This window comes from Odocoileus virginianus, chromosome 34 (assembly GCF_023699985.2).
Source record: "Odocoileus virginianus isolate 20LAN1187 ecotype Illinois chromosome 34, Ovbor_1.2, whole genome shotgun sequence".
Lineage (NCBI taxonomy): Eukaryota > Metazoa > Chordata > Mammalia > Artiodactyla > Cervidae > Odocoileus > Odocoileus virginianus.
The window spans coordinates 8,268,507-8,291,161 of record NC_069707.1 but is presented as its reverse complement, the minus strand read 5'-3'; the positions used below and the strand labels follow the sequence as shown (position 1 = coordinate 8,291,161).

Here is a 22,655-nt window from a genome sequence, read left to right as displayed (position 1 = left end):
ACTTACAAGATTTCAGAAGTATTCATACTTAAATCCTCTGCACACTATTTTACAGATTCATTCCATTTTTTATAGTTTTATTTATTTATGTTTGGCTGTGCTGGGTCTTTGCTGCTGCCTGGGCTTTTCGCTAGTTGTGGCGAGTGGGGGCTGCTCACTAGGTGTGGGGCGTGGGTTTCTCGTTGTGGTGGTTTCTCCTGTTTGGAGCTTGGGCTCCAGGGCACGAGGGCTCACTAGTTGTGGCTCCTGGGCTTCAGAGCACAGGCTCAGTAAGCACAAGGGCTTAGCTGCTCTGCAACACGTAGGATCTTCCCCGACCAGGGATCGAACCTGTGTTCCCTGCACTGACAGTCAGATTCTTTCCCACTGAGCCACCAGGGAAGTCCCATTTTTACAGCAATAGTTAAGGAAGAAAACCAGTATCTGTTGAGCGCCAAGGAGGTGACAAGTAGCATCACATCTTTATAAGAGTCTACCGGGGAGCTTGATTATGTCATCTTGCAGGTGAGGGAAACCAGGACAACAGAGCCCAGAAGTGACCCAAGAGGGACTGTCTCCAGAGCCCACACTTGCTTCAGGACTTCACGCCACCTACCACCAAACCCAGCAACCTCACCCAAAGGAGGCAAGCCTGCACTGCTGAGCGTGATGGCTCAGCACTCACCTCTCAAGAAAAGAGGACAAAGCGAATTATGTTGGATAATGACCTCCAAGCACCAGACTGAAACATGGTGAGGCTCCTGCAAAGAATGTCACTGCACAGTGGCAGGAAAGAAAATAGCCTATTTGTTTTTTTTTTTTTTTTTTAACCGTACTAGCTATATACTTTACAGAAAGGGGTTTGACATTCCATGTAACATTAGAAAACAAAAAAATTTTTAAGGACGGGATTTTTAGTAAAGTGGATTTCAACTGGATTCATTGTTAACTAGCACAGTTGAGGAAAATTTTATTTCTGTGAAAATGATAAAACTGGAAACTACTGATAGTAAATTTATACACACGTATCGGCATCAGGCATGATGGTCTGTGACAATGCAAAGCATTGCCAGGTAACTTGCCGAGATGGAAGCTTAGTGTCAAGATGGAGAAGGCACACTCAGCTTGCTGAATCATATCACCATGTGGGCCCCTTCAGAGCTGCCCGGGGCCCACATTTCTAAGCATGGGACCCATCACCCGAAGTGTCCCCAGCTCCCCTCCCACCTCCACTTCGCTCCTTCAGTAACGGGTGTGTTTACTCATACATTTTCTTTCTCACAATCCCACCATCCAGAGCCTCCTGTTCTAATTTCTGTGGCTTCATATCTTGTCCTGGTAGATGGTTGGGCCTGTTTCCTTTCTTTTTCTCGACAAACTTGTCTTGGCTGTTTTTGCACATTTAAGAACCAGTTCTATTAAAATTTCTGGGGATTTTTGATCAGTTCAACACTTACACAGTAATTTGGGGGAGACAAGGAGAGCATCACAATTGAGTCTTTTTATCAGTAAATATGGTACAACTCTCCAGGTTTCAAGTCTTTGCTTATTTCAAATTGTGGACAACATGAAATGACAGTAAAATACTAAAAAAATAAACTTTTGGATAACTAGTGGAATTTTGAAAAGATTCTGGGAGTAACTTCTCTATTTGGGGGTATAGATTTACCAATTTAATCAAAATTTTCTCTTGAGCATTTTTCTTAAGATTTATTCCAATATTTTAATGCTTTTGTTTTCTATTGCAAACCAGATATTTTCTTACTTTTATTTTGACATTTAAAAATTTGTTTATTTCCAACTCAACTTTCTTTTTAATTCTGCTACTTATTTAGATGTTTTTAAATTTTGCTTTTCTACATTTTTTAGTTAAACGACCAATTGATGTATTGTAAGCATTATTTTCTAATAATAGCATTTAAGACATAAAGGGGCTTCCATGGTGGCTCAGACGGTAAAGAATCTGCCTGCAATGCAGGAGACTGGGGTTTGATCCCTGGGTTGGGAAGATCCCCTGGAGAAGGGAATGGCAACCCACTTCAGTATTCTTGCCTGGAGAATTCCATGGGCAGAGGAGCCTGGCAGGCTACAGTCCACCGGGTCACAAACAGTCGGACAAGACTGAAGCAACTAAAGCACACACACAAGATGTAAAATATTATATAACATGAACTAGCTTAAAAATTTTATATCTAATAATGAAACAAGAAATCCCATTTTTAAATAGCAAATTTATCTTAATAATATGGTTGGAAATTTTACTACAGTTATATTTAAAGGTTTTGAAAACAAAATGAGTACACGCAATTATCTGCAGCTGGATAGAAATTAAGGTAGACGTTTCACAATGAACGAGAGGCGTATGCATCAGTTGTGCAACGACATCAGTCATAAGAATCCCTTGTTTACATGAAAGCAGTAGTGTTGCATCACTTCTATATTAAGGAATTGCAACTTGATCTATTTTGGGGTTAAAACAGGATTGTCATTTCTCCTTTGATGGTACTTTCTTAGAATCACTGTTTCATAATCTATCAGCCTCTTATGGTTTGGTCAGATTATTTCTGACCAAAGGCAACTGATAAAAGAACACAACTGACTGTATTTCACTGAAACTTTAAGAAATATTGCCCCAAATTGGAACCATTTTACTATAACAGAAAACCAGAATGTTAAAAAGTTTAGATGGAAAAAAACTCCTCTCACCAATCTTGATACTTACCTTATTCTTGTTATTAACAGTTATTAAACATTAAAAAATAAGCTATATTGAATTTATTACTTTCTAACCCAACTTGTTGTTGAGTCACTACGTCATGTCTCTGACTCTTTGCAACCCTGTGGACTGTAGCCTTCCAGGCTCCTTTGTCCACGAGATTTCCCAGGCAAGAATACTGGAGTGGGTTGCCATTTCCTATTACAGAGGACCTTCCCAATCCAGGGATTGAACCCACATCTCCTGCATTGCAGGTGGATTCTTTATCACTGAGCCACCAGGGATAAACACAGTTATTAAACATTAAAAAATAAGCTATATTGAATTTATCATTTTCTGACCCAATACATACAATAATTGGTTACAATAGTAGAAAATAGTTTTTAAAATAACTGAAATTTATTCCTATCTTAGACATGGGAATAGGGTAGATTTTTAGCTTCTGATCAAAATTCTCAAAGTTTAAATTTGCTTTTTTGAAAAGGAAAAATATTTGGAATTCAATGAATATATATATATCTATATAGATATATAGATATAGATAGGTACTTAAAAATAAATTCAAACATATCCAAAGTGTAACAGTAAACTTCCCATGAACCAATTCTCAAGCACTAGGAGGAAGATACTATAGTTATATTTTCAAACTTTTATTTATTTATCAACCTGTTTATTTATAAAGGGGTGCTTTTGTTTTACTCATCACATACAATTTTAAATGACAGAAGAATATAAGGAGATGTAGATACTGGAATTCTGAAATGATTTGGGGAGTATCTTATTTGGGGGTATAAGCATGCCAATTTGTGATCCCACCCCGTGGCCTAGAAGAGACACCTCTACAAACAAGCCTATGGGAATCGATCTGTACTGTGGATACAAGACGGGCATGCACAGGAGTCCTCTTAGGTTGATCCTAGCCTGCTCCTTCCCCTGGACCTTCCCACCCTGTGTCTGACCTTTAACGTGTCCTTCCTGGCCCACAGGAGCGTCTGCCTGCTCCCCTTTGAGCTGTCCTGAATAACTGCGGGCTCTGGGGTTTGTCTGCTTGGATTTAAATGTCAGTGTCTCCACTTAACATTAGCGGGCCACTGGGCAAGCCTTCTACCCTCTCCTGGTACATCCTCATCCCTAAGATGACTGTAACAATAGGATTCATGTTGGATCTGGTTATGGGTCCCAGGCTTCATGCTCCCACAGTAGTGCTCCACATCCACACTCCTGACGTGGCCTCCTGGCGGGCAGAGCATCTTGTCCCTGACCCTCGACTTTGGCCTTGGCCATTGGACCTATTGGGACAGGTTGTCAGTGTACAAGAGGCAAGCAAAGGCCTGAAGCATGCCTGTGAGGTTGAGTGTGCCCTCATGTACCTCCATCACCGTCAGAAGCAGAAGCCCTGAGTGTCCCGGAAGAAGAGACACTGGGGGACGTGTGACCCCAACCTGTGGTGGGCACCCACACCCAGCTGAACCTGGCTGCATCCGTCAGATGCTAGGTGACTTACAGCTGTATAAACAAGAAGCAAACGCTTGTTTTTGTAAGCTACTGCATTTTGAGATGATCTGTTCTGTGTCATTTCTGTGACATTCGCTGACTAATACAGCTCCTGATGTACAGGGTGACTGTAAAGATAAAATTAGGTGCTCTTTGTAAAGGCTGTAGAGTTCATCTCACCATAACTGCTCAGCCAGGGTTGGGTTTTTGGTCTGTTTCCAACCCTCTGGGTCATGTCCTGGCTCCCTAACTGCCTCTTCCCAGTGCGCTGCCTTTTTTTCAGCTTGGGACTGACCCTCTTGTGAAAAGAAACCCAGATACCCTGTATTGGTCATGAACCCAGGCCAGTTCCTCAGACAGAGCCCCTCAATCAGAGATGGAGACTATCTGGTAGGATCCTTTATGGAAACAGTCATGTCAGAGTTTCTCAGAGTTAAAATGAGAACACTACTCATATCAGAAACACTTAGAAAGATTTTATAAACAATTTTCCTAACATTTTTTTTTTTCCCTCACCAGGCATCACTTAAGCCATGAGGATCATTTCCTCTTCCTATGGATGGAACTCTCTCTTTCAATGAAGCCGAAGACCCCAAGAAAAAAATGATCTCAGACCAAATTAGTAAAATGAAACTTCATGTCAGCTTTCCTTTTCAGAAATGCGCCAGAAATAAGCCAGAGTTTATTTTTCAACAAGGTTAATAAGAGTCATCTTTCACTTGACAAATGGTCCCTGTGAGGTAGTATTTGAGCCCTGTGACCCGAGCAGGTCTGAAGGTGCAGGCATGGACCACACACACGCACACAGCTGTGGCAGGTGACTAAACCCATCAAGAGGTGCAAAGTGATGAGCAAGTAAATGTCAGATGTTGATTAAATTTGGCCCAGGCTGAGTGGAGATGGGTGCAATAGGGGGATGAGGGTCAACTCTTCAGAAGGAGCCAGCAGGGCAACTGAGAGCCAGGGCAACCAGGAGAGCCAGCCTTGCTGAGTCGCTTCAGTCGTGTCTGCCTCTTGTGACCCCAGGGACTGGAGCCTGCCAGGCTCCTTTGTCCTGGAGTGGGTTGCCACTTTCCTCCTTCAGGGGATCTTCCCGACACAGGATTGAACCTGAGTCTCTTTCATCTCCTGCATTGGCAGGTGGAGTCTTTACTGCTGAGCCGTTGGGGAAGCCCCGCATGAGCCGTAACTATAGCCTTTATGCACTCACGCACGCTCAGTCACTCAGCTGTGTCCAACTCTTTGCAACCGCATGGACTGTGGCCCTCCAGGCTCCTCTGTCCATGGGATTCTCCAGGCAAAAAGACTGGAGTGGGTAGCCTATCCCTTCTCCAGGGGATCTTCCCAAACCAGGAATCGAACCGGGGTCTCCTGAATTGCAGGGGATTCTTTACCAGCTGAGCTACCAGGGAAGCCCCCATAGCCTTTATGCATTTTATCAAATGAAAAGCATTTCATGAATAAACACAGATCCTGGGGTGTCTGTTTATACTTTATCTACTTGTATTACACTGAAGAGGCTCTTTTTGGCCAGTTGGTCAAATTCTTTCATTTCAACGACAAGAAGAACCTATGAATTCTGCAGCATTGTTAATAGTCACAATTTTTCAAGATCCCAAACTCATAATGTGAGTTTGGGTTAAAGCTGACTCAAACGTCAGTGTAACTGTGATTACACCAAATGATGACTGAGAAGAGTTAAAATTTAGTGAACTAACTGCATTTGTGGCTTTTCAAATCTTGTAACATGAAAGAATATACCAAATTTATGTTACTGCTATTAATAGCTAATATTCTGCTTAATGATAACTTTAATAACTCTGAAATAATATTTACTTTTATTTATTTATTTGGCTGTGCTGGGTCTTAGTTGTGGCACATCAGATCTTTGCTCTTCATTGCAGCATGTGGGATCTATTAATAGTCCCCTGATCAAGGATTGAAGGCTCCCTGAATTGGGAGCGTGGAGTCTTAGCCACTGGACCACCAGGGAAGTCCCATTAATAGCTTCTAATAGAAAAGTACTTTGAATGAAAAGGATGCTGATACACGTGTCACAGTAAACCACTAATCAGATCGTCTCCCTTGGTTACCAATGATCTCTACGTTTCTGGATCCAGTTCACAAATCTCACAGTTCATGTTATTTCTGTTTGGGATGTGCATATAATTCATTGTCAAACTGGGCTGCTCTTAAGAGTGAAAGGGGCAGGGGTTACTGTTAGTAATGATGTCAGGACAAAAGCAGGTGTGAGCTAGGCATGTCCTGGGCCAGGAGGGTTACCCTGCTGATGGCCATATTTGACAGAGCTGACCAGTCTCCTCCTTGCTACCCTTTCTTCATTTAGCTCCAAAGCACCACACTCTCTTAGCTTTCTTCCCATTTCACAAATTTCTCATTCCTGACCTCCTTGGGTAGTCTTCATCTTTCCCTCAACCTTTTAATGTTGATACATCCTGGGGTTCAGCCCTTGGTCGCCCTTTCTTTCTCTGGTGATCTTATCCAATCTCATGCTGTTAAATATAATCCACATGTCGATGTGATGGTTTTAAAAACATGACCCTGCAGCTTTTTGTACACCTTTCTTCAGGACGTGAATCTTAATTTCACTCCCTCTGAGTGTGATCTGAACTTCCTGACCGACTTCTACTGAACAGATTATGGCAGAAGAATTCGTTTCTGAAATTAGGTTACAAACAGGCTGTGGCTTCTATATGGGGCAATCCCTCACTCCCCTGGATTACGCATCCCCAGGTGAGCCCGATCCTTCTCTCTGCCCTGGCTTCCACCCTTACCCTTGGCCATTTCCCACAAAGCAGCCAGTGCAATCCTGCTCCATCCCTTCAGGGGCTCCCATCTCACTCAACAAAGAAAAAAAGCCAGAGTCCGGCCTCCTGAGAGCCCACGGGGGTGTCTGATCGGGCACTTGTTACCTGCTGCCACCTCGCCCATTCTCCTGCCCTTGTTCCTTCTTCTCCGGCCCCCATGGCCACCGTGCTGCCCTTCATCATGCCAGGCACACACCAGCCTCCAGCCTTTGCTCTTGCTGTTTTCTGGGCCAGGAATACTGATATCTACTCTGCTTTCATTTCCTTCATGTTTGCTCAAAACTCCCCTTTGCAATGAGGACCCCTCCTTTGCTATGAACTGCTGATTCTTCTACCCAGTTCTAACTTTTCCCCCATGACACACACCACTTTCCAACATACTGAAAGTGAAGGTGCTCATTTGTGTCCAACTCTTTGTGACCGCATGGACTGTAGCCCGTCAGGCTCCTCCAGCCATGGGCTTTTCCAGGCAAGAATACTGGAGTGGGTAGCCATTTCCTTCTTCAGGGGATCTACCCGCCCAGGGATTGAACCTGGGTCTCCCGCATTGCATGCAGACTCTATACTGTCTGAGCCACGAGGGAATCTCTAGATCGTTTATTATGTTTCTTGTCTACTTTCTGTCTGCCCTTGCTAAAATATAAGCCCCACAAGAGCAGGGCTTTTTGTCTATTTTATCTTAAGTGCCTGGAACAGTGTCTGATATAGAGAGATGCTCAGCTAAGAAACATGTCGACTAATGAGTGGTTCCATGATGGGCACCATCATCTGGTGACAAGCACACCAAGGCCAAAAACCCAAGAAGAAATGGTAATTTTCATGGATATCATAACACCAGATCAAATGGCAAATATCAGTTTACAGATCTCCATTTGTCTGTTTATTTACTGAACTTGGGCCTTTGTGGTTTTCCTTCAGAGCAGCCGAGCAGTGAAGAGTGCAGGCTCTGAAACCTGAGTGCCTGGGGCCTGGGTCCAGCTCCACTATCCAAGGACTTGCTGACCTCGGGAAATGCTGGCTTCCTATCTAGAGGGCAGGAAAGGAACCTCTGCATGTTGCAGCACAGCAGGGCTCAGTCCTGAGTCCCCTTCTCTTTTTTTCTGGACACTCACTACTATGGTGATTTCTTGGAGAAGACTCTTGAGAGTCCCTTGGACTGCAAAGAGATCCAACCAGTCCATCCTAAAGGAGATCAATCCTGGGTGTTCATTGGCCGGTCTGATGTTGAAGCTGAAGCTCCAATACTTTGGCCACCTGATGCGAAGAGCTGACTCATTTGAAAAGACCCTGATGCTGGGAAAGATTGAAGGCAGGAGGAGAAGGGGACGACAGAGGATGAGATGGTTTGATGGCATCACCGACTCAGTGGACATAAGTTTGGGTGGGCCCCAGGAGTCGGTGTTGGACAGGGAGGCCTGGCGTGCTGTAGCTCATGAAGTCACTAAGAGTCGGACACAACTGAGCGACTGAACTGAACCAGTCTCATGGTTTTAAACACAATCTATCTATCTATCTCGCTGAAGAAGCTGAAGTTGAATGGTTCTATGAAGATCTATAAGACCTTGTAGAACTAACACCCCCAAAAGACGTCTTTTTCATTATAAGGGACTAGAATGCAAAAGTAGGAAGTCATGCTGTGGTTCATGGGGTCGCAAAGAGTCGGACATGACTGAGCAACTGAACTGAACTGAACTGATCTATCCATCGATTTGCTTTAAATATTTATTTATTTACTTGGCTGTGTCGAGTCCTAGTTGTGGGATCGTCGATGTGGCATGCGGGCTGTTGCTCAGAAGCCTGTGGGATCTTACCTAGACAGAGATGGAACCCACATCCCCTGTTCTGCAAGGTGGATCCTTAACCACTGGACCAGCAGGGAAGTCCCCATAACCTGTATGTTGATATGATGCTCATGAACACACCCATGAATCCTTCAGCATATCCTCCTCCAAAAGGTGAAGTTTAATTTTTCTCCTTTCAGGTGCAGGCTGGACTTGTGGACTCCTTTCTAAGAACAGACAGTAATGAGTGACAAGATGCCCCTTCCCATCCGATGGGAATTTTGCGAGAATGAAGTGAGTTACTAGAAGTAAAGGATTTAGTACAATGACTGGCAGGAAGTGAAAGTTGCTCAGTTGGGTCTGACTCTTTGCAACCCACGGACTATACAGTCCATGAAATTCCCCTAGCCAGAATACTGGAGTGGGTAGCCTTTCCCTTCTCCAGGAGATCTTCCCAACCCAGGAATCAAACCCAGGTCTCCCACATTGCAGGCAGATTCTTTACCAGCTGAGCCACAAAGGAAGCCCCAAATCAAGCACATACTATGTTTGCAATACTCAGCAGGCTGGGTCCCTGTGTGCTAAGTCCTTTCAGTCTTGTCTGACTCTTTGCCACCCCATGGACTGCAGCCCACCAGGCTCCTCTATCCATGGGCTTCTCCAGGCAGGAAGACTGGAGTGGGTTGCCATAACCTCCTCCAGAGGATCTTCCCAACCCAGGGATTGAACCCTGGTCTCCTGCATTGCAGGCAGATTCTTTACGGTTTGAGCTACAGGGAAGTCCTGTTAAGTATTGGTAAATGCTGGTAAATATGTCAAGTAAAGGCCTTAGGCTTGGAAGTTCCTTAAATATGTTAATACATTAATGTCAATACTAAAATATACATCAACTCCATAAGGGGGATAGCCAGAACCAGAGCCACGAACAAACATTTGACCTGCACGGTGACCCCATGCGCAGAAGACCCCGGGGCTAGGTTTCATTTTCTGCTCTCTGAACCAAGCACCCCACATTTTCATTTCACCCCAGGCTCTGCAGCCAGTCCCGGGGGTGGTGATCATCACCCACGGACTGCTACTGCTTGGGGTAAAAGGACATTTCAAAAGAACTGGGCATGTTATGAAATGCACTTAACTTCTTTGTGTCTCATGCTATTTATAGTAAAATGCAACTGAAGACATTTCCCTTTGGCTATGAGGCAAAGGGCGTGTTCTTGTCAATATGCTGCTGAGACTGTCATAGATTTTCACTTGCTGATGCTAATCACACCGATCGGAAAGTAACCATGCGGCTCACAGTTCTAAAAATCAGATATCGAACCCTGTAAAAGTATAGCAAAATTTCTTTAAAATAGCTCATTATGCACAGTTGAACATGGTACTGACTACATCCTAAAAACACAGTAGAACATTCTAAACTAAATTAGATAAGTTGACTATACTTTCCAAACATAGAGGAGTTGCACTCTTTGAATTAAAAACAACAATCCAAACTAAAGTAGACTCAAGAATCAGTCATCATTCCTTCCCTTCTGTCACCGTACCTTTCCTATCAGATTTTAAAGAGCCTGAGAGCTTGGACTCTATCACCACCAGACATAGCAGAATGACTCAGGCAGAGCAGATTCTCTACAATAACAGTAGCGATTAGTTAATTAATTATTAACAATTAACTTCCAGGCTAGTGAGGGCTATGACCTTTCTTCTCTGCTCTCTTTGGGCCAAGGGTGGGACCTCAGAATCCTTCCTGGAAAGCACTTGAGAAAGTGACTGTTCCTCATAGCAAATGCTTCACACAGGGGTCCCCGTCCCCTGGGTCATGGACCACTACTGGTCCATGGCCACATGGCAGGAGGTGAGTGGTGGGCAACTAAAGCTGCATCTGTATTTACAGCTGCTTCCCATTGCTCGCATTAGCGCCTGAGCCCCACCTCCTGTCAAATCAGCGGGGGCATTAGATTCTCAAAGGAGCACAAATCCGACTGTGAGCTGGGCTTACGAGCGATCCAGGTTGTGTGCGCTCCTTATGAGAATCATCCTGAAACCAGTCCCCACTCCCTAGCCCGTGGGAAAACTGTCTTCCACAAAATCAGGCCCTGGTGCCAAAAAGATTGGGGACTCCTGGCTTAACATGAGTGCCAGACCCATTCTAAGCTCTGTACATGTAGCCACCCTTTTCATCCCCACCCCAAGCCACTCTATGAGGGAGGTGCTGTTTTTATTGCCACTTTACAGATGAGAAAACTGAGGCATATAGAACAGTGCAGTTTCAGAGCGTATGCTTTGAGCTGTGTCCCTAAGCCTGGGCGAGAGCTGGCCATTGGAAGAGGTGCAGCCTTCCAGGTGGCAGGAACAGCCGGGACAGAGGCACAAGGTCCATTAGAGGAGACGCAGTGGGTTCGAGGGCTGGGCCATGGGAGCGTGTCGACATCTGATCCACCTACTCAGAAAGTGCTGTCAGCCTGACTCCTTTGGGAAGAGGAAGAGGGATCCTGTGTTATCATTTCTGAGCAGTGTGTGAAGGCTCAGGTCTGGGCTTGGCTGCAGCCCTGAAGCTGGGGAAGCCACGTGGTCGGGTGTGGCAAGGTCTCTGGGATGCTGTGACCAGGGGCCTGCAGCCGATCCATACGCCCTCCTTGGTGCAGAGCCCGTGTGGCTGACTGTCCTTCTGAACAGATGCCCACTTCGGGGTTTCTCCCCTGACTGCAGGCAGGAGGGAGCCTTTTGAGGAAGGACTTGGGGTGTTTGTTTGAATGAAAGCGAGGAATGATTCAGCAGCCTGCACGGTGCTCTGCGCTCACCAGGCAGGAAGGGGCCGCTTCACTTTCTCGGGATGTGCTGGGCAGGACTTCCCCAGCTGCTGTTTGCACCTCGGGGGATTTCTCAGGGCTCTGAAAACAATACTTCCCTGGCTGGGAGGAATATGAGGGGAGGATGCCAGATGCGTTTTGAATTCTTTGAAATCTCTAAGCATCTAAGAAAATTAATCACGGTGGGTAGGTGTGAGAAGCTCTTTAAAACGGGCACGTTTTCCCCCAAAGCTTAAAATAGAACTTTTCAAGGGAAATTAAATGAAAGTATAAAATATTTGCAAATGCTTTCCTTCCTATAAGACAGAAGTACAATGCCCCCACCCCCCCAGTCATCATCCATGCAAAGGAGGGTCTTTCCCTCCACTGCTGCACAGACGACCCCGGGGCTCTCACATCTTTTTCACGACTCTGGCCTGCACTTTGCATGAAGACCCTGCACTGATTGTGGACATCAGGACTTCCCCCTGGGGGCCCACGCGTTCCCTGAAGAATCGATCCCACAAGTCTCGAAGGTCTATATGCAGTAACCCCATCCCAGCTTTCCTTTGCCAGTGTGGAATTTGTGGAAGGCTATCACACATCCCCTGAGCCCTTTTCTTTCTGAAAAATCTGTGGAATCCTATTTGATGTGCATGTGCCCCTGGGAAGTGCAGCTCAAGTCAGAGAGCTTCCCTCCAGGATCCGGGTGCTGCCCTCTGAGAAACGGGGTGCAAGTGTTAGGCTTGCTTCTGCTACTTCCTCTTGGGGGACTTGAGACAAGCACTCAGCCTCTCTGAGCTTTACCCTCCTCATCTGTGAAATGGGTTGGGAGGATTAAGCCAGCTGACACGTGTGATGTGCCTGGCAGGTGCTCAGTTTCGAAAGTGAGGTGGGTGTTCCCCAGGCACTCGGGCCCAGTAACACACTTGAGTCTAGTGCTCTCTGAATTCTGCCGTGGCGATAAAAGACTCAGAAGCTGGCAGGCACAGCTCGTTTCCAGAAGACCAACCCGACCAGGCTCCAGGTGACTTTCTTCCGGGTAGTCACTGCCCTGGGCTTCGAACTGGAGCTCAGGTTTGTTCGTGGTCAGGGGGTCACGCCCAGGTGCCCTGGGTCCCGTCCTCTGGGCCGCTGTGTCCCTCACTCAGAATCGGACATCCTCTTGCAGCCAAAGCCAACTGGTGGCCTGGCCCAGTGGCTCCTGTCACCGCTCCTTGTTTGGGCTGCCACCTTGGAAACTGCACAAGGCCAGGGCTCCCCTTGCCCCTATGCAGGAGAGGTTGTTTTTCATTCCCTTTAAGCTTTAAGGGCCCCCTGGAAGGAGGAGAGGAACCCCCTCAAACCAAAGAACAGGAGGGTAGGGCAGGGAGGTGGCAAGGTGGGGCAGGGTGCTGCCCACTGGGTGGTTTATCCCCACTGGTCCAGGCCATCTCCCTGGCTCTGCTGGGGGTATTCCTCACCCACTAGCAGCCTCTTGGGCACTCTCCTCCCCCTTCCCGGAGGAGATGAAGAGAGTTACTTAGTTGCCGGGTGACCATTGGTCCCATTTTTCACTTGGGTGCAGCTAATCTATCAGACACTGTGGCGGGGGGAGGAAAGAAGGGACAGGTTCCTTGTGAGGAGTTGGGTAGACGGACCTGGTCTTTCTCCTTCTCTCTCTTCCCAGAGCAGGTTGAGGCAAAGGAGCATACAGATGCGTGTTCCTTCCGGGTAATGGGAAAGAAATCAAGAGGCATTGCTGATACACAGTCAGCCTACAGCCAGAAAATTAATACTGCACTTCTTTTGATGTAGCCTCTCCTGATCTAATACAAATGTTGAAGACGTGTAATTGCATATTTTCCCCCAAAGAGAAAAATGATTATCATGGTAATTAACATTAACTTAATTACTGAGTTTCTAAATTTCTGATTTCAAATTTGTTGCTGTGTACACTTTATGCACTTCTTAGCAACCCAAAAGATCAAGTTCACTAAGAGGTTTTTTTTTAAATGATGACTCTCCTATACTCTAACTGCCCTAGCTTTCTACCTGCTACATCTGTGATGTTTCCCGAGGCAGGCAGCCTCTCCGGTCTCTTGGTCTCATTTGTCAAACGAAGGGGGAGCTCTCTTTGAGATGCTTTTTTCAGGCAGTGGGGACTTGGAAAGAAAGTGCCTTTTCACAGACAGGAAGATGGTGCCGGTCGTGTGACTTACCTCTGCTTGGCGACGACCAGCCAGTCCCTGAAGAGGAAGAAGTGCCTCTCCTTGGTCTTGGGGCCCTGAATCAGCACCACGGGGCTCTGGAGGATAGACTCTCTCTGCTGGGTGGGCAGGTCCAGCTGCTGGAGGGACACGGCGGACGCCAGGCCTTTCCTGGGTGGAGGAGAGTAGGAATGAGTCTCTTAGGGACAGTGGTCGGTAGACAGATAGGATGTGAGGAGTCACAGGTCAGAACAGCAAGTCACCAGGAGTCTGGCCTAACTGGGGTGGAAATTAGGAGAGAAAACAGTGAAGAGGCTAACTGCAAGTTGTTGTTTGTTCTTTCCTTCAAAACTGGATTTACAATAAAGCATCATCAGTCAAGAAATGTTGGTCCTGCGTCAGTGAATAGCGAATACATGTTGATAATGTAACTGTTTAGAATTTCTGCGAGAATTTTAACCTAAGGCAACGCTTCCCAAACCTCTTCGTGTCCCCAGGAGGTGAACTAAGGCTGCAAACTAAGGCTGGGCCCCCAGGCACGGGGCAGCCGAGTGGAGCAGTGAGGTGGCATCGCTGTCACTCATTTGTGGCACACGGGTGGGAAGCTTGGACTTATTTACTTGGGAAAAGTTTTCCCTAAAGGTTGTAGTAGTCAGGTTTAGCCTGCAGTGAAATCTAAACGTATGACTCCAAATCAGTGGTTTTCCTGCACAGCATGATTCTGCCGCATGGGGAGTCAACACCAGCTGCAAGGCGCAGGCCGTGGAAACGCATGACTTGATTCCAACATCTTCTTGTGATTCTTACAAAGTTGGGACCACTCAGTTCCTGTTGGTTGTTCACTTCCTGGTCATTCACTCAGTTTCCGGCAGACATGGATGATCTCAGTGTGCGTGCGTGCGTGCGTGTCTACGTGGGTGCATACGTGCCTACGTGCGTGCTTGGAAGGCGAGAAGGGGAGGTGGGCAACTCTTCTGTTTTACTCTGAAATTAGCCAACCAAGATGGCTGTCTGCTGGGCCTGTTTTCCGGTTGCTTTAAATTTATGCTCACACTCCTTCCATCCTAAAGGCGGCACTACTGACTCTTGGAGGCAGATCTTTTATACAGGGAACCTTCTGTTTAATTCAGATGTGTTGTTTGAATAAAGCTGTGCTGGGGCTTAAGGACCCGTTTCTATTATTTAAAGCAAACGTGAACATTTTCAATACTCAGTATTCTCCAGAAATCAATGATGTGGCACGAATCTTTGACGGAGCGCCCTGATGAAGAGTTCCCACTGGTTAGCACCATTCTGCCTCCTGACCTTTCCACCCACCCGACACCTCCCACTGCCTCCACTTACGCTCAGCACAAGCTCCGGTCCAGAAACGATGGGGCCCCGGGTGAAGCCTAGGGGTGTGTGCATTAAGCCTTTCCAGGTCTTGGCTGATGGCTACTTAACTATTCAGGGAGAGAACCAGGGTAGAGAAGCGTTCGTCGCTCAGTCTGTCTGTGTCTGACTCTTTGCCACCCTATAGACTAGCCCGCAGGATCCCCTGTTCATGGAATGCTCCAGGCAAGCATACCGGAGTGGGTAGCCATCCCCTCCTTCAGGGGCTCTTTCCCAGCCAGGGACATCGAACTGGTGTCTCCTGCATTGTAGGTGGATTCTCTACCATCTGAGCCAGCAGCGAAGCCCCTAGATAGAGAGACCCTGGAAGCCTCAGGTAGAGAAATTGGTACTCAAACCACAGGACCCAGGAACTAGAACTCCCTACTGTGTTTATTAACTGACACATACCACTTTATATATGGAGAAGGAAATGGCAACCCACTCCAGTACTCTTGACTGAAAAATCCCATGGAAGGAGGTGCCTGGTAAGCTACAGTCCATGGGGCTGCTTTGCAACTTCACTTTCTTTCACTTTCACCACTTTATATAAAATAAATAACAAGGATTTACTGTGTAGCACAGGGCACTATATTCAGTATCTTGTAATAACCTATAATGGAAAAGAATCTGAAACTGTATACCTAAAACTAACACAACATTGTAAATCAACTATGGTTAAATAAATTTGAAAAAGCCCACCTTGTTTAAAAATAGATAAATAAATGTCTCTGAGTTTATTTGGAAATGCCTCATTATTTCCATATGTTGGAGGGACAAAAGCTCACGAGTACAAAGGACAACTTTGGCTACACCCACCCAGCAGAGCCTGCCTCACTGCCGACCCAGAAACTGCACCCTCAAATGCCTGAGGGGCCAGGGGGAAAAGTGAACGATTGTGGCGTGTAATAGGGAGTGGTGGGGGTCTGTGGAAAAATGGCAGAAGCCTTGCTGTGTTCAAAGGAATGGCCCACCGGCCCCATACAGAAATGTGGGCCCAGCGTCCCTGCCAGCTATTTAAAAAGCCAGAAAGCCAACATCTTATTAAATGTCAACTGATTCCAAGCATTTATTTAAACACAGGAGGGCAATGCTCTGACTGCTGGCTTCATTTCAACCTTAGTTACCTGCAGCTTTAGAGCCTCTGATGATTTGAGCAAAATATTTGAATATTTAAAATCTGATGTTACAAGCTATATTGAGAGTATATATTTGAGAGTTACTCTCAACTATATTGAGAGTAACAGATCTAAACCTGTCAGATATTTAGTCATTTCAGCTTTAAAATCTATGGACACATAGATAAGCCATGACCAGCAAGAGGAAGTAGGTAGGCTTCTTTTTTTAGAATGCTGCCCCCGCCAAGTGCTTTTCAACATTTTGATCTTGGTCTAGACACTGTTTTTTCTTTCCCCTCACATTTCACTGCTCTTCCCCTTAACCATCCCTTCCCTCTTCTCTGCATTTCTTCGACATCCCAGGGGACTGTACAGTCACAGAGGCTTTAGTTTTCCTATACACAGAGACCCAGTCTGAGTGATGTCGTGAAAAAAAAAAAAAAAGCACCTTGTGTTAACCATATTTCACAACAAAGGCGCCTCAGCACTCTCCCCGAAGGGAAATTTTTTAAACGTGCTGAAATAGGAAACCAGTGATGTAGCAAATACATGGTGAATGGAAATAACATTGCCCTTTGCCTTTCCACGTAGTGATGAGTTTCCAGCCTAGAGTGGGGCCGGATGGCGACTTCTCACAGTGAAAGTGCTGGCTGCCCGCGCTTTTTGAGACCTGAGCCACTGCCCTAGACCCTGACCAGGGACTTATATAGTATATTGAGGGCCCCCACTGGGCTCAGAGTCAGCTCCCGGCCTGAGCAAGCTTGCAAGCATGCTTCAAGTCAGTTCAGTCGTGTCCGACTCTTTGTGACCCCATGGACTGCAGCACGCCAGGCCTCCCTGTCCATCACCAACTCCCGGAGCTTGCTCAAACTCATGTCCATTGAGTCAGTGATGCCATCCAACCACCTCATCCTCTGTCGTCCCCGTCTCCTCCTGCCTTCAATCCTTCCCAGCATCACAGTCTTTTCCAATGAGTCAGTTCTTTGCATCAGGTGGCCAAAGTATTGGAGTTTTAGCTGCAGCATCAGTCCTATCAATGAATATTCAGGACTGATTTCCTTTAGGATGGACTGGTTTGATCTACTTGCAGTCCAAGGGACTCTCAAGAGTCTTCTTCAGCACCACTTTGCTTTAAGTAGGGGAAGAAAGAAGTTTCTCATGGAAGCAGAGTGAGTATGCTCAAAGGGACCACTCACTGGAAGGGCTGGGTACCAGGTTACTCTAGTCCAACTCTCTGACCTGAACTCCATCTCTGTCTAGATCTGACATAAGGAATGGAGAACGGTGAAGCATTTAGGGGTTGTCTGAGTGACTGGTGGTTTTTCAAAAGAAACAAAGTGCTCTTAAACTGATCTCAGCAGTAGGAAGCCTGAGCTTGAGGTCACGTGTCACAGGGGGCTGGGGTTTAGAGGCAGCCGAGATGTGGGTCCTCTATTTCCTAGGATCCCGGGGTGGCCTGCTTTAGGAGCCGCTCTGAGTAAAGACATAGACACATCTCTCTCTTTCCAAGCACTTTGTTTCAGTGTGTTTTCCCCTGAAGTCTGGGTGTAAGCCTTGTCCCGCGTAACTCAATAGTTTCTCAGGGTTTCCTTGTCTCAGACCTGAATTCCCCTGACTCTCTGAACCCCTCCATCCTCCACATGACTCTCTGGGGATTTTTTGAAGTGTATGAGCTTGATCTAGTCCCAGACTTAAAATCCTGCAGACCTGCCACTGCTTTTGAGATTCTCAGGGCTCCTGTGGGCTGAGCCTCTTTTCCTCCTGTGATGTTATCATTGTGTGAAAGTGTGAAAGTCGCTCAGTCGTGTCCGACTCTTTGTGACCCCTTTGGAATTCTCCAGGCCATAATACTGGAGAGGGCAGCCTTTCCCTTCTCCAGGGGATCTTCCCAACCCAGGGATCGAACCCAGGTCTCCCACATTGCAGGCAGATTCTTTACCAGCTGAGCCACAAAGGAAGCCCTTGTGTTATCATTAGTTATCACTGTGTTATCATTCGTTCTCTAATATTTTCTCTAAAATTCATACATGGCTTTCAGAAGGTTTAGAGTTTAGACTACTCTTTACCTACATGGCCTCACTTGATTTTAATTCTCATCTACCTTGTGAATTAGGCGGGAATCAGTGAGCCCTATTTACAGATGGGCAACCCGAGGTTCAGAGATGTGAAGAACCAAAGTTAAATGTTGACGGAGGAGGAGATAAAGCCAGGTTTCTAGACTCTAAATCTTTATATTACAGGAGGATTTTCTAAACAGGAGTCCAAGGGTGGCTTCGTGGGGGCTGGGGACATCATTTAAAAAAATCAGACTCTCAAAGGACTTTATGTCTCCTAACTAGGATTCACGATTCCATGGGAATTTCATGAGTGTATAAATGACACTCTACTACTAGCCCTTTAGGACGTGTCGCTCTGTACCTACAGTCGTCTCTTCCAGCTTGGCCAATTCCCTCTTGTCTATCAGAATCCATTCCCCATCCAACTGAAACCAGCTCTGACTCTCCGGCACATGTGGGTGCTTCCTTGGAGCTGGCTAGCACCTTGCTCTGTCTCTAATGCCTGTCTTGTTCTCCTGTGGTTACAGGTTCACCTGTCACCATGTTGGGACCATGTCGAGAGCAGGGCCTTTGTTTTATCCATCGTGGCCTCCCCAGCATCCCACTCTGTGCCAGGTACCCAGAAGGGGCTCAGTAAATCTGTTGTTTGATTGACAGCCTGGAAGATAGGCTATTAAGATTAGACACAAAAACCAATTCCGAGCTAAATCAGGTCAGAAGATGTGGTTAGCTTGATTCACACAGGACTTGGTAAATGTCATATGAAAATTGTCACTTGCATTTGAATGGTGCGGTCACCACCCTGATAAGTAGGGCAGATATTTCAGCCACTTATGGATCTCCTACTGTATGCAAAGCACTCTACTGCATTCCCTGATGAGAGGATGGGTAAATTCTGTTTGATTTGGCCAAGCTCATATCAAGTTTGAGGTCTGGAGGTGGTTCCACAACCAGACCATCCAGCGTGCTTGTGTTTAGATACTCTTAGAGGTACCTGCATCTCCTAAATCTAAACCTCTGGTCTCAGGGGTCAACTGGCAAGATAACCTGGAAGCTTTGATAGTTATAATTGTTATTGTTATCTGTGTTGAGGTTTGAGCAAACAGTATAGCTACAGGCGTGGCCTTCCCTTGTGGCTCAGATGGTGAAGAATCTACCAGCAGTGCAGGAGACCAGGTTTGATCCCTGGGTCAGGAAGATCCCCTGGAGAAGGGAATGGCAACCCACTCCAGTATTCTTGCCTGGAGAATCCTGTGGACAAGGGGTCTCAAAGAGTTAGACATGACTGAGCAACTAACACTTTCAGGTGCTGCTGTCTGTGATCAATAAACAACCTGACTCATTAGTCAAATCACGCTGCTTCCAGTGACTTACCAAAGAAACACGGTTATCTTGCCCTGTGACCAGATGTTTAGCTGTAAGAGACACAGGTACCTCTAAGAAGTATCTAAGCAGGAGCACGCTGGGTGGTCTGGCTATGGGACTACCTCCAGACCTCAAGCTTGGTATGAGCTTGGCTGAGTCAAACAGAATTTATCCACACTCTCACAAGGAAACGCAGTAGAGTGCCTTGCATATCGTAGATGATCTGTAAGTGGAAGAAAGAAACTGCTCTTTTTCCTGAAAGCAGCACCTGAAAGCGCTGGGTGAAACAGGTGCTAACGTGGAGGCAAAGGTACGTAATCTGTCTTCATTAGTGAAGTCAGACACACTTTACTTTCACTTATCTTCTGGAATATGCTTAACCATGAGAGAGTTTTACTCAACACCCACCATCATTGTCTCTTAACCAGATTTTCAGTCCTGATTTTTCTCATCCTTCCCTGTTGTGAATATTACCTTATGAGAGACCATTATAGTCCCTATATTCTTTGAAACCTTCATGCTAAGTTTTAACCACTAAAGATGATGATCAAAACCATAGTATGTGGATTCAAATATTTGGTACCCAGCTAGCAGATTTTAACCGTCTCCAGCCGCAGTCTCAAAGGGCTCCTGCTGACTTCCCTCTACCCTGTGAGGTTTGGGCATCTTCTCCCAAGTGGGTGGAGGGGTAAGGAGTGGCCTTCTCAGGCAACACGTGCTATGTGGGATGCCGTGGTTCCCCCCACCCAGCACCCCCGCAGGCATCCTTGCCCTCTTGTAGGCCAAGAGCATCACCTATGATTTCAGTCCACTCTCCCTCATGTTTGGAGAGCCTGAGAAAGTCGTCTTCATCTGCCTGATGGAGACAGTGAGTTCCCATCACTTTACCAGAGAATCTGCCATCACCTGTGGTGTCTTTGTGGACAAGACTCGATGGGAAAGACTGAAGGCAGAAGGAGAAGAGGGTGACAGAGGATGAGATGGTTGGACAGCATCACTGACTCAATGGACATGAACTTGGGCAAACTCTAGGAGACGGTGAGGGACAAAGAAGCCTGGCGTGCTGCAGTTTGTGGGGTCGGGAATAGTTGGACACAACGTGGCAACCGAATAAGGACAACGTGGTGTCTCATCCACGAGCCCACCTGTTTGTGACTCAGGGTTGCTGACCCAGCTCAGTGACCCTCAGGCAAGCCCCCTAAGTGTTCTGCTCCCAGCCCCTTCTGGGCAGCCTCCCCTCCCCTCCTGGGATCCTGATCACGCCACAGCTGGCTCTGTTGCCAGGCAACCTTCTGAGATCAGTACCTCCTCCAGGTGATGCTGAGTGGATAGAGGCGGGGGCTGTGTCTGCAGTGTCCCCTCAGACCTCTCCTGGCCTCTGACCCCCGCCCTGCAACCATCCTTTCACAAAAGTCATGATATCAAAACCTAATGACTCAAAGGCTCCCATCAGGATGACAGCTGTATGACCTTCACTCTTAAATGACAGGAGATAGTGAGGGATTTTAGTAACAGATGGAAAATCTCATCTTCCATCAAGTGCTATGGCTTCTGTCCAAAAGCTTCCAAGAGATGTGTGAAAGCAGTAACTACCTGTCTGCAAGAACTAAGCTTTCACGTTCAGGGAGGCGGTCTATAGGCTCTGAGGGAGGGAGAGAGCACTTTACAGGGGTCCCGGGGGCTCTCAAGTGCAGCCTGGCCCCCAGCATGAGTTGGGAACCTTCTCCACGTGTCTGAGTAAGTGTGAGTTCTGTGTCCATGGCATCCTGGAATGGGGGCCCTGTGCCCAAGCGTGGGGTCTGGGGATAAAGGAGGGACCACTGTGGAATCTCAGGGGTCCTTTCTCCGAGGGTGCTCTGGCTTGGCCATGTGCTGTCCACTGCCTGGAGCGGGCTCTGTTTGGTCATCCTCCCAGGGTCCTGCCATGATGCTTTAGGTCCCTGTAAACTCACTCCATGCAGAGAGTCTTAGGGAAGCCCTGAGACTCTGGCGTCACTCAGATCTGAACTGGGCTCCCAGTCCTTGTCATCCTGTGATGAGTTACTCAACCTCCTCCACTTGTGTAGGGATAAAAATTGGGCCAATTCCCAAGGCGAGCTGGAGGGTAAATGGTGCAACGTGGTGACAGGGAGCGGTATCGCATGGGAAATGCCCGAGAACAGGCGCTCTTCCATGCTGCTTTCTGCCCTGGTTACCTCCTGAGGGGAGTGAGATCCCAGGAGGGACATGGACACGCATCCAACTTGGACCAATTCAGCAAAAAAAAAAGACTGAATTTAAACATCAGTCTCAGATCCACCTTTCACTTTGGTGAACTGTTTCTTTCCTGCTCTTTGGTTCTTTTTGGAGGGTACCCACATGATGCCAAGACCCCCAGGGGTGAGCCAGTGAGCACCCCAACAACACTCTGCCCCCGAGGTGCCTGGTACCTGGGGGTAAACTGAGGCCTCTGCTTGGTCCACCTTCACGTGGACCAGCCGACCCTTCTGCTGTGGGAGGGACCATGCCCTGGAGACAGAGACCCCCTAGTGACAGGCTACGAAATGAAAAGAGAACCAGGCGGCACCTCCACTCAGAGAGGCTCCCCACCCGACTCCTCTGGTCCCCTGTGGGGTGTGGGGAGGTCTTCACTTACCTGGCGGGTAGCCATGCCTTGCTGAAAATCTTGCCCAGTCCGGTTGCTGGCACTGAGGGGCAGTGCTGGGCCAGGCTCCCGAGCTGTGGAAACAAAGCAGAGTGTGGTTGTCTTTTTATTTTTTTCAATTATATTTTCACTTGTATTCATTTTAATTTCCACATACAGTTGCATGGTGGAGATTATACCAACATAATCCCTAACCCTAACCCTTGGAAGGAAAGCTATAACAAACCTAGGCAGCGTATTAAAAATCAAAGACATCACTTTGCTGACAAAGGTCCATATAGTCAAAGCTATGGTTTTTTCAGTAGTCACGTATAGATGTGAGAG

General features: G+C 46.9%; 1 protein-coding gene across 2 annotated transcripts in view; it reads right to left on the bottom strand.

The window, feature by feature from the left end:
• Positions 1–22,655, bottom strand: part of LOC139033022 (rho GTPase-activating protein 20) — a 51,557-nt gene that overhangs the window by 15,589 nt on the left and 13,313 nt on the right. Inside the window, exons 2-4 of one of the 2 annotated variants that reach the window (XM_070461542.1) lie at positions 22,323–22,405; positions 13,789–13,947; positions 9,465–10,120 (exon numbers count right to left, since the gene is read on the bottom strand). In XM_070461542.1, coding sequence (XP_070317643.1) covers positions 10,063–10,120; positions 13,789–13,947; positions 22,323–22,405 — 300 coding nt within the window. In that variant the 3' untranslated portion in view covers positions 9,465–10,062. Of the gene's footprint in view, positions 1–9,464; positions 10,121–13,788; positions 13,948–22,322; positions 22,406–22,655 lie in introns of those variants that run through there. The other variant, XM_070461540.1, reaches the window with a different exon arrangement.